Source organism: Fringilla coelebs (genome assembly GCF_963513975.1).
Source record: "Fringilla coelebs genome assembly, chromosome: Z".
In the NCBI taxonomy this organism is placed as follows: domain Eukaryota; kingdom Metazoa; phylum Chordata; class Aves; order Passeriformes; family Fringillidae; genus Fringilla; species Fringilla coelebs.
This window is the reverse complement of record NC_140031.1, coordinates 51,530,906-51,543,814: the sequence shown is the minus strand read 5'-3', so window position 1 is coordinate 51,543,814 and position 12,909 is coordinate 51,530,906. Positions and strand designations below refer to the sequence as shown.

The 12,909-nt window shown below is 37.0% G+C and overlaps 1 protein-coding gene across 1 annotated transcript in view; it reads right to left on the bottom strand.

Annotated features, from left to right (window-relative positions):
• Positions 1 to 707: 707 nt before the first annotated feature.
• Positions 708 to 12,909, bottom strand: part of COMMD10 (COMM domain containing 10) — a 110,211-nt gene continuing 98,009 nt past the window's right edge. Inside the window, exons 6-7 of the mRNA XM_084224968.1 lie at positions 6,026 to 6,085; positions 708 to 5,384 (exon numbers count right to left, since the gene is read on the bottom strand). Coding sequence (XP_084081094.1) covers positions 5,346 to 5,384; positions 6,026 to 6,085 — 99 coding nt within the window. The 3' untranslated portion in view covers positions 708 to 5,345. The remainder of the gene's footprint in view (positions 5,385 to 6,025; positions 6,086 to 12,909) is intronic.

The following is a 12,909-nucleotide window of genomic DNA, read 5'->3' as shown; positions in this document are numbered from 1 at the left end:
ATTGTCTTTGCAATTTATGCAAAGACCTGCCCTACTTACTAAAACCATGGATGGGAACTAAATGAAATAAAGGCAGCTCACCTGTATGAGGAGCTCTTCATATCAACCCTCATGGGATGATCCTTCCAACACAGTGCCGATGTGAGGAATCCTGTTAGCACTGTCCAGGGAGTGCTTCTTCCTCCTCCCTTCCCCTCAATGACCAGAGGGTGAATTCCAGAAGAGCTCATCGGCCACTCCAATGTGTCCAGTCCCAGAACTAGTACTCCACACCTGCCTGTGCTGGCCTCCGTGGATCTGCACAGCCATCTCAGAGACAAGTACTACATGCATCCACATTTTCTTGAATGCATGTTTTATATTACCATAAAGGGGTAATTAATGTTTAACACCAATGACAAGAAGTTAAAAGTGCTCTAAAAATGCAATCATCTTATTAGAACAGCTGGTCAAGACAGTTATGCTTCCAGCATGTGTAGGACTCCAAATTGTCTTCCTATGACTTCAATAATCAGAAAAAACATTGGATAACCATGAAATATATTTTAACTTCAATAGAAAAAAGACTAATTCCTCTAAGTGAGAGGGGCAAGTGCTTCCTGGATGCATAGCTGAACACAGATGAAGACAATCTGATTTGTAACAAACCAGCAGTTTTTATCTCTTGAAAAACAAAATAATGAGGGGATGAAGGGATGGTCTAAACACTTTATTTCAGTTAAAATCACAGCATATAATTTGGTCTGATCAACAATTAAGGAGGCCAAGGAAAGATCCAACAAAACTGATTAATTTTTATGGAAATTAGAAATCAACTTATGCAATTGCAGATAAAAGCATCTTATTAATTCACCTTAATGAGACACCATCAATAGTGTACAAGTCAGCAGCAATGTGGTTCACTTCACACACCTACTCAAAATCACTGTTACTCATATCTGCTCCATAGAAAATGAACTTCCATACAGTAGCTTAAAATGTTACTCATTTTCATTGGTCAAATAAGCTATAAAAGCTTATAACACAAAATGCTATGATACATATTCCCTGGTCAGCAGACATTACCAAGCTTTGTCATTATTTTACCAAAATGTATTATGGTAAAGAGAGAATTCATAATCTTTGAAGATATGATATGCCATTACAGCCAAGCAATGAAAGGCTACTGATGATGCTGGAATTAAGAATATGAGAATATGAACAAGTGTGAAGGGGCGCTTATGCTATTTTATAACAATAACCTCTCTTCTTCCTTTGACCAAAGTTAAGAATTAGCATGTCAGTAAATTCTTCATGCTTTGAAAGAACAAGACTTCAGAGCCCTTAAAATCAGGCTGTAGAAATTAAACTGCAGGTCATTACTTTAAATTTATGTGTCAGCAAAAGCAGAAATTAAAGGAGAATTTGAAAGCCTCCTCTGGAGAGCCAAAATAGGCTTCGCAGTTAGTCAGAATTTGAGACAGCAAAGCTATATATGTCTTACTATGTATTTTATTTCAACAAAAATAAAATGCAAAAATTTACAGATATTTTGTATTTGCTTAAAAAACAGGAATTACATCTCCAAGTCTGAAGTGGACAAAGATAATCTAATGCATTTGTACTCAACAAGCATTAATGTGCCATTAGTGTTGGTTTTTCTCAGTGATGTACAAGTGGTTGCTCTTCACCAGTAATTTGGTGGTTTTGAGGCAGTTCGAGAACTGGCTTTCCCGTAGGTCCAGAATTCCAAATCATCACATCAAAATATTACTGATGCTTGTTATGCCTGAATCAAAATATTTCCTTCTTTTGCCAACAGTCCATTTGAGGCAGATTTTGACATTATAGTTTTGAAAGAAAATACAGTCACAGAATATACTGTCTTTAATGTCTGAACAAAGATGAATAAAATGTTTTTTAAATGCACTGAAAGATCTGAAAGAAGATTTAGTAATTCTTACTCATTCCAATTTCCAGTTTTAGAGTTCAATAAATCTCTGCAAATATCTTCCTTCAACACTATGTGAAGCCTCGGTAATTTCAAATCTGGATCATGTCCAAGAGATATTACAGGCCAGTATGCCAGGATCCTGAACATGGAAAAAGCATCCCTTTTGTCTTCTGCAATAAAGAATTTCAAAATTCTTCTCAGGGCTATTCAAAATAGTCCTGAGACTCACTGTTCTGTTTTTCACCAGGACCCATAACCAAAGCTTGAACACCTTCAGAATGCACACACCTGTCTAGCCTCTCACACCAGCCTGGTGTGGTCATTCTGTGTAGTCTATATGCCACCTTCCTCCCACAAGTGTTTTCCTTTCTCCCACCCCTAAGGCGCTGGGTTGAGTCCCTGCTTCAGGCAGATCTACCCATGCATGACCCAGCTTCTGCCAGTGCTTGTTTTTCCTCTTGTTCACTGATGCTTGTGTGACACCAGGACTCTACACAAACCAAGCAGAGACAGCTTCTCCCAGGAGAAGAATAATCTTCCCTTCTCCAGGTTCACTCATGCCCAGAGAGAAGCACCCAGGATAAAAGCCTTCTTTTCTGCAAGACTTAACAAAACCCCCAAAGTCTTCTGCTCTTTCTCAGTTAGCACATTTTCTCTCCTTAGTCAGTAGCACTTAAATTTAAGTGGCAGTTTTCTTCTCTAAGATGGTACAGGTTATGTCCTCGCTCCATAACAATGTACAACCCCAAAGCTTCCCATTACATACAGAAAAGACTTTGTAATCTAAATGTTTATTTCTCAGCAGTCCTTGACTAAAGGTACCACTGTACTTCTTACAATAAAGCTTTTGACACTAAGAATTCAGTACAGTTAGTAAAAAATAAAAGGCAGCCACTGTAAAGAAATTGCAAATATTTTCAGTCATCTGCAAACAAGGAAAAACATTAAATGTATTTTACAAAATTATTGCAGTCTTAGGCTTTTTCTTCCCTTTCAACATAATTTTATAATTTTTAAAATATTTACTATTAAAGCTACATCTAAAATGTGTATTTCATTATCCCATATTTTGATCTTGGTCAACTTTGCGCCAAGGTTGGCACTTCTGGGTTAGTTTGAAATACTAGATGTAGTTACACAACTGGCTAGTTTCCATAGCTAATCCTGTTTTACTCTGATTCCCCTACTCTCACTCTAACATAAGGCTATCTCCCCCTCTGCTTAATATTTTCTTTGTATATATACTTTTGTCATCTTTTCCAATGTTTCTGCTCTCTTCCTGGTATTTTCCAACACCCAAATTCAATCCTTAGGAATATCCATTTCTCTACCATCTCCTTCGTTTCTCTTGTGCCCCATTTCTTCCAACTCTGACTTCTTTTTCTAATGTGCCAGCTGATTTGTCCATGGCTCTTGTTCTCCAAACTAGTCAAGCCTTCACCACCTCCTCCTGGATTCATCAATCACTGCCTACATTCACAAAGATAACTTAAACCCTCACACACCGGCCTTAGTATGCCTTGTATCTACCCAGGAAGGTCTGAACTCACTTCAGACCTGACTTCCAGAACATAAGCTCTGAAAACTCAGTGAAAAGGCTCAAGGGCAGTGTTCCTGCACAAAGCATACTGCGCCACAGGACTGGTAGAGAACACATGTCATGCAGAAGGGGATTCCCTCAGTGCACTAACTACAAAGCACTGCTACTGTCAACAAGCAGAGGGAATGGTGGGGATGTGTCCACCTGCAGACATACACCAGTCTATGCAGGGTGAAATGAGCAAGCTGCCAGGCTCTTGTTGAACAGCCAGACTGTGGAGATGACATCTGTATCTCCAGACAATACAGCAGGTGTGCCAGGGGCTTATGGCAAGACGTGATTTTGGCAGCCAGCCTCACAAGCTATAGCAGATAGCTGGGGATACTCTGCCAGGCAATGGTGACTCATTTCTTCTTCCAGGTGACTTTCTTCTTCTTCTACAGTAACAGTGTTACTGTACCAGAGAAGTAGAGTACCATTTGGCACTTCCTTAAAGAGCTAAGGGCTAGGGTAAGTGTGTGTTTTCTCTCCAGTGCCCTTTACTCACACATAGGCTGTTATAATCTGAATCTAATAACTTTCACCTTGGACAACTTGTGCAAACCTCACAGTATTCTAGAGTTGACAGCACAATGCCTAACAACAAAGCAACAAAAAGGCACAAAAAAGCAACAAAGTGGGAAATCTGGCACAGGCGGACCTAAACTATTCAGGAGAAACCAGATATTCAAAACATGCATTTTGGTTATACTTATATCTACAGTCATGAGCAAACAAGCTACAGAAGGAAACAGTCCAGTTGGGTATTAACCATCCCTGATGTAAGCATCAGGAAGAAAAAGTTCTTAAAACTCTGAACAGGAAAATTTCCTCTCGCCTTCTATAAGCCCAGAACCCAGAGTCATACACCATGCAGGAAGAAGTTGCCTGTCAACAAACATCAACAAACAAGAACTAAGATGACTTTCTCCTTTCTCCTGCTGCTCATGAATCATCTGGAACTAATGGGTGAAAGTATGACTAAGTCAGCCTTTAATCACTATACTTCATTTTTTCCTGTTCAATGTAAAAATGCTGGTGGTAAAAAGAGCATGAGGAAGGATCAACATAGCTTTCAGAAATCTGTCAGATCATTTCAGTATTTTTTCGTTTTATACTCTGAGATTTCTCCCCTCAGTTATACACCATACTTCTTAGATTCATTAGTGGGCATGCAGCGCTAAGAAGCCATGTGTATTTTCAGTGCCAAGAGTAAACACTGAAATCAGAGACATTGTTAATTATTTCAAAGAGAAAAACCTCACCAAACCAAAATAAAATAAAGATAGCAAAATGAAGTTTGACTAGTCCCAAAATAAACTTTCAAAATTCTGAATTTATTTTGACAAATCTGCAAGAAGCGTTATCAATTGTGTGAATATTATTAAAAAAGCATAGAGATTTTATTTGCTGTGTATTTTCTTATAACTTTTACATTTATGTCTACAAAAAAGGGTTTTTTTCCTGGTCTCTCACTAACATGCAAATTTCTACCAGAATCAAGTAACATGCGTAATAGAATGAAAAAAAAAATTCTGAAGCAGAGTAGCATTCTTTGGTGGAGGGGGGAGAGCGTGGTCAGGGTGTTTCCCCACTGTAAGTAAAGAAGATATTTTTCACAGCTGCTAAGCAAACAAGAGAAAGTCCATTAGAATCTTCAGACCCTTGACAAAGACTCTTGGCTAATGGTACTGGTCTGAAAAGCAGATAAGCCATATAATTTTACAAGAAGCAACCCACTGAATCCTTCAGGAAATGCAGCTTGGCAATCTATCTTCAATTTAAAATAATGAGGTGGCAGGAGCATGATGGAGAAATAAGTCTTCAAAAACATCACGTAAGGGAATCCAGCTGTGCTTGTATAGTTTCCAGCTATTTAAAGGAAAGAAAAAGAGAGGAAAAAACCTCCACTCATAAAGGGTTGTTTAGAAACATGCAAACAGAAATAACCAATATCTTCAACTATGCATACCAAATATATTTGCACACCAATATAAAAATCTTGTACTCATGAATATTTGTTTTTACATGAAGCTATTAGAATTCATTGCTGCAGTTTAAATATTCAAATTCTAAAGAAATAGTTGTCTAAATACTATCTCTTCAGCATGCACAGATGTTTTCATCTGAATTCCAATGCATAATAACAAGGAAAAAAAATAATAGAGTTCGTTTTGCCTGGTTTACGAGCCTAGCATCTTGACTGAAGATGTAACATGAAGACGCTGTTTCCAGAGAGATCCCCACTGTCAATCATCAGCTACTCCTCCTGATCTAACTGTCAGGTATGCTTACAGTGACCCAAGCCCTGCCTATTCCAAAGATGAATGCACAAGCTCTTCTTGAAAATGGTTTATGTGATCAAAGGAATCCAACAGCCTTAATTTAAGTTGGATCCATTCCTTCCAGTTTTTTTATTAGATTTTCTTAGATTTAATTCATATAGGCAACACTTCCTGCTGAGCAGCATAAGGTGTTTACAAAGAAACTATAATATTACAAAATCTACAGACCTTGTTGTAGAACTCAAATAGCTCCTGATGGCTAAATTCTACAAACACCTTCTTCAGGTTCTGTAAAGAAGAAAGAAAAAACAAATTTAAAAAAATTAAGGAATAAGCATACTCCTCTTTCTCTCTTCTCTTCTCAACATCAACTCCAGTAAATCAGAATATCAGATTAAGCTATATGAAGATAATGGTTAGTTTCCTTCTATTCACTACAATGTTCCTCATATAAGTATATTTCATTTAAGTGACGAATTCAAATCTACCAGTATATCTATTCTCCTCCTGTGAAGACCAGTAATAAAATCTATGTGAAGAATTTAGTTACCTTATTTTTAAGTCAGACTAAAATGAAAGATTACATTCATCTTTCTCAGCAGTCCATCTAAGATCTGGTAAATACCATTTCACAGTGACAAAGTCAGTAGTGTATTTGATTGAACAGGCACAGCTATTAATGTACTGCACAGGCACAGAGCTGAAACTTCCATTCATTAATCTAACAGTTCCAATCTTAGCATGCTGACACTGCTATAGGCATCCATGCAGATTCAGCCCAAGTTAACAATTAACACAACAGCTTCAAAGCAGTGCTTAAGCACTTAAAAAGCCCACAAAATAACACAACTGATGAAAACTGCTGTAGATAAAACAGATGGTGGTAGTAATCCTCTGCATGCATGTGCTGATGTCTGTGAAGATGGGGGTTAAATTAAAATTTCTGTCCTGCTTAACTTGCTCAGAGCCTGCTACCTTCAATCACACCGCAGATCTATCCACACAGTTCTAGCCTTATTCCTTCTACTTCACTTTGTGACTTTACTTATTTAAAAGTAAATTTCTATTTCTGCACATTCTCTTTGTTTTTCTTAGACTTTTCAAGGCTTAGAGGCACTCCTGAGGATAAAAACGGCACTACCATGAACAATAACAAGAGGTTCTGTGAAAGCTGAATCTCTGGATACCTCTACTCACAAAATATTATCAGCTGAAATAATGTACACACACCATGTTTCTTTAACTGGTAGCAACTTCGTGTACCACTTGGATCAACAGAAAAACATTTGTTTATCCACTCAGCTTAAAAGAGCAAGGACACTTTTGCATACAGACAAGGCTGAGAGCCAGATTCTGTGTACTCAAAGCAATGCAAGTCTCAAGTTATGCCAAATAATGTCACTGAATTTGGCACACCAAATTCATAAGACCAGCAGAAGCCCTGGGAACACAGTATAGGTACTGCCTGGTGCCTGCTCCTCAAAAGGAGCTGTAAGAGACACAGGAAAGAGATAAAATAACTGGGGCCAGCCTGTCTGGTGCAATTCCTCCTTCTCACTCTGCAGAAAGAAGGATCCCTTCCAACAATTTCAGGACGGCTACAAAAGCCTAGAAAAGGACCAGTGATTTGCATGAGAGACCAATCTTCCCCCTCTGGGAAGGAACAATGCAATACTGTGAATCGTATGGTGAATACAAAATAAAATTACCAGGACAGCAGTTTTCTCTGCCATGACTCCAGCTGATCCTCCCTCCAAAGAGCATAATGCCATGACAGGGGAAGTAAGAGCATTTTTAAAGGCTTTCTAACAGCTAAGAAACCAAAAAGAAAGCAAACAAGGCTTTTTTTCAGAAGAGAAAGCGGGTAGAGGAAAGAAGAAAGATACTTCAATAGCAAAGGCATCTACCAGTTGGGATGTTTGCTTGCCATTTGCCTTCCTAGAAGGATTTTGGTGACTGAATGGAAGGAATCAGAGCCACAAAGAGGACGTTCAGCAAAAGGAAGATATCTTGTATCTTAAAAGTTTACCAGTCACAATTAATAGCTAGGATAATTTCTTGGATGATTTCTGGAAGGGGAGTCTGCTGCATTTTGATGTGATCGTTTTGCAATGCCTCTAGAGAGAGACAGAGAAAGACCTCTGACTATCAGATCTCATTTCTCCAATCTCTGTGTCTCATTCAAGATGGGCATCTTCTGGTACTTCTTCAGATCAGCAAGCACAATCAATTCTCCTTCTCACTCTCATGGCTTGTCTTTCCTTTTTCACCTACATAACTTACTGTTAGTTAGAAGATAAAGTATGCAAGTGAAAAATAGTGCAAACCTTTTAATTCAGATACTCTTTACACTTAATAAAAAAAGCCCACTCTGCTTTATGAACAGGATGAGATCTCTCTTCCTGTTATTACTTAATAGTCATACTCTGATAACTAGGACAAAATGTATGTTGGATTGTGGCAGGCAAATGTCTGTGGAGATCTAAAAGAAAGCACGCCATGCTAGGCATGTTTTTGATCTGGGGTGGGAATAGGAGTGTCAATGGGAGAGAGGTGTAACAATCTTGTATGAAATATGTTGTTTATCTGCACTTAATCATCTGCTAAAACACATTTGTTTGTATGTGTAAAAACCTGGTACATCTACTACACCACTTCAACAGAGAGTGGTGTACAAAAAACGCCATGCAAAAGTATAGTACCAGTTAAAAATGTTACATTACTATATTAAATTTTTCACTAGTGTGAGTCCGTTAAGGATGGTGACAAATTATCATTATTATGTGGTCAGGAGCTCCTATACAAAATACAAAAATGTTGTATCATAACTAGATCCCTATTAAAAAACCCTACTTCTCAGCTGGCTGATGGTGCCCCATTTTTAGCTGAGATATCCATTATTCACTTGTTTGCCTTATTCTGTGTGAATATAAAAAAGTGCAATTAAAATTGTGCACCACAAGACTAGGTTACCACCCAGTTCTTCAATTACTCAGTAAAATTGTCTTAAAAATTACTGTATAGATAGATTATTGCTAAACCCCCCAGAGTAGGCAAATTCCTAATATACTTAATGGAATTTTACTCAGATAAGCATTCAAAATTACAAACCCCAATAATATTTCAACTGTAACTAAAACACAGGATGAAAAGAATCGCTTTCAGCTTGCTTACTTAATTCAATGTCACTGTGTGCAGACAAAGCCTCAATCTATTTATGAGATGTACAGCTAAAATGACTTCTTTCATCTGCACATACAAGTTTTCAGATGTTGCCTCTGATCTAGTATGTGTTTCCCAGACATAAATAAGAAAACAGCAATTTGCTGGATGTCTAAATTCTTCTACTTTTTATCAAATGTATCATTCCTTTTTCCTCTTTCCTTATAAATATCTTCTCATCCCTCACCTTCACACTACTCTCCCCCTCATTTCTGGCATCTCATTTTCTCTTTCTTTTTATCATCTTCACGTGAAAGAAAACTAAATTGAGCAACCAGAAAACTAAACTGAATTTATTCCCATTGTCACACCTTGTCAGTCCAACAGTTTTGCTAATTACATCCCAAATTTTTCTGCTGTGCCAGTGTTAACTCCTAGCTCCTACTTTTAAGCATTTTAGCCTTGAGTGTGACAGTTTCATAGCATCAGATAAACATAGCTGAACATTCTATTCTTATGAAGACAAAGAAATTTCTGAAGTACCAAGTGTTCATTCTTTGAGATGCTTTGAAAACAAGGAGACAGGTTTTTTTGTCTGATACAATATCCATGAAGGGTGGCAGGGAATGCACTGGAGCCATATGCTCAATGAATGTAGCTAAAGAGTATGTTCAGCACATTAGCTAAATAAAGTTGCTATTCAGTGTGTTCATCTACTGTAAAACATGACAAAGCACTGCACTGCATTTACTACTGGAAAGGTATGTGTGAATTGCAGGTGTCACCAAAAAAAATCTTTATCATTCTCAATTGACTGCAAGGAATATGGTAATAAGCTTTCTGAAACGTGTGGTTTAACATGTTTGGACATGTATCACTAGTGAATGTATTTTAAGTGTAAAAATTAGATTTTAGTGCCATTTTGCCTTCATACATCTAGATGAAATCTGATTTCATTCCACCTCTTCTGTCACCCCAGGGTTGTATCAATTTACAACTCACAGCCTCCTGAGAACCGTGAAATTCTAATAAGCTTAACTGATTAGGGTTGTTTTCTCCCCTTAAGTATCTTCTCACTTACTGTCTGCTATTATTTTAAAAAACATAACATCTTCATCAGTCTCTAAAACCAAATTTCCTCTGGGGGGTGGAAGGGGAGCAGGAAAGACGAAACAGAATTGAGAGGAAAATGAAGATAAAACCTTTGTATTCCCAGTCAATATGTTACCCTAACCAAAACAGCCATTCTGAATGTCTGGCTAATTCTACAAAATAGGCACAGTCTTTTATTATACGCTTAGCTCACAACCACCACCAAACAGGCAAAATTTTAGCTGAACATGATCATCAGAAAAAGATGACGAAGATACAAATATACAGGATATGTAAGAGTCTCCAACTTCCCATTATCTTGGCTAACTATTTTAAACACTAATACCATCTTGCTGCAAACTGTTTCTGTGGAAACCAAGCAAAAACTGTCGTCTCCTTAAAATACTATAGAAAGCAGAGGCAAATTTCGAGTTATAATCAAAGGATTTTGCTTTTAATAATCAAAGGGTTTTGCTTTTAGGGGGTTGGTTTGTTGGTTTTACAGTAGGGATGTTTATGTGTTTGTTTGTAGTTTGTTTGTAGATGTTTATGTGTTTGTTATGTTGTTTGTGGTGGTTTGTTGGGTGTTTTTAATACAGTGCTCTAGATATTCATAATGTCCTACTGAAAAAAGCCTTATTATAATGACAGAGTTTTGCAACCTTACATACTACATGGCGATTCCACGCTTTTAAGTCCCCAACCCCATGTGTAAGCATAAAGTAATGCACTAAAAGTTATAAATTAAAGCTAAACCTCTGGTTTAAAGCTAAGTTAAATAAAAAAACATGGATTCTACTGTTCAACTGCAAAGCTGTAACTACTTCAGTGATGTTGAAAAATAAATGCCAACTATTTTGAAGCAAACAAAGGGATAAGCTGGATTATATAATATATTTATAAGCTAAATGTCTGCTGAGAATGATAATTTTATGTGACTGAGCATGGGTAAAAAATACAGTATCTTCAGCAAAGCTTTTTAATAGTAACTAAGTGAAATAACACACATTCCAGTCTTCATATTCTAATATTACCTTTAATACTATCTTGAGCCACATCTCCATTAGGTTTGAGAGAAGATTATTTTCACATTTGCTGTCCATTCTCCAATTTATTCATATTAGATATCCTTAAAATCTCAGATAAAACAGAATTATATGGATAACTAAGCTAATCAGTTTATGGACAAATTAAGATTCACTCCTAAACAGACCCCAGTTGATTCTTAATAGCCTGCATTTCCCTCTGGACCTATCAATTTTTGTGCTACATTAATTCAGACTTCCTTTAAACTTGCTTGGATCCCGGAGAACTGTCCATTCACCTAGGCACCTACAACTTACAGCCCTTTATCTACTTATATCTCTCAGAATTTATCAAAAAGTTGCTGCTACTTGGTCAGGAAGATCAATTTTAAGAAGAGCATATGCATTAAAACAGACCAGCATTTCTTAGAAGCACACCTGTTTGTTAACTCTCTGCATATAAGGGATGGTAATTAAAACTTCTTCATATTCTTACAGCTGTAGATGGATGTAATTCAGTTCAGGGATTCAGCAAAACACTGGGAGTTAAATACAGACTAATATATTCCTAATTATATTTCTTTCACATCATCAAAAAATGTAAACTTCAAACTTCATTCTTTTTCCAAGCTTATCTCCATTTACAATACCAAATTACTATTTTTGTAGAGAAAAAATAATGTTTTATTACTGAATTACATGCGTTTCAAGTTTCAGTGTGTAACTGTTATAAAATGTAAGATACTAACCCATGCTTCCTGACCAACATATTAACATCTAGTTCATAAACATACTGCGTTCTACCTTTCAAAGTTGCATTTCTTTTTCATATAAACTTAAGAAACTCAAATTCCTTGTGGATTCAGGGAGATCAAGATCTGCATTGTACTAAAGATGCCTTTCCTTCTCTTTGCAAACTATATGTAAGCATCCTAACCAAATCCTGTGTTGATTCCTCAGATCTAACCAATGTGTTACTGGAATTTACAGAGATACATATAGATAAATCTTGAATCCCACTCCAGCAGATTCAGGATCATTTAAACATGTTTGCATGGAAGACGTCAAGAATGAATTTACTGTCCAATCTGGTAATAAGGCAACAGATTCTGCAGGCAGCTGAAGACCTACAGAAGACCTGATGTACTCCCAAACTGCCGTAAGAATCGTCAGTCACTACCATTTTCATTACTCCTGTTCCTCTTTATCCTCACAAAAATACCCATCGCTGGCTGAATGAACTGATGCAAGAGTATAGACAGGAAATGGGATACAACTACTAAAAAGACCACATAGGCTGGGAAGACCAAAGAGCATTAGAGGCAGGCAGGTCCCTTTTCACAATAGGTAAGAAAAATGCTTTTAAAATGGTGAGAATTATCAGAGAAAAAAAAACCCCAAACTATAGTTTTCACCTCAGTACATCGTGTCAGAGTAAATACCATCTTGCTAAAGAAAAGAGAGATTGAAAAGCCTTTTTTTCCAATAGCTGTATCCAAGAAAAGTGTTCCTAGAAATTTACATTCCTATAAGTACCATCATTATATTGGTTGGCCTTTCAATGATGTTTTTGCATGGAAAACTTTTAAAAACCAGAAATCTAGAGATGAGGGTTGACACTTGTGTGCAGATTATGTTAAATATACCTTTTGAAAAACATCACAGTGAACAAACATGCTTTTTGGAGAAGTGTGTGGTAGATGTGTATCAGTTTATGCCTATCACTAAAAAACATGTCTTTTATATTGATGCTTCCCTATATGTTGCAGGTACAGAAAATGGCTCATAGAAGATCTATTGAAAGGCTGACTTGCTTTATGTCAGTTCTGTACT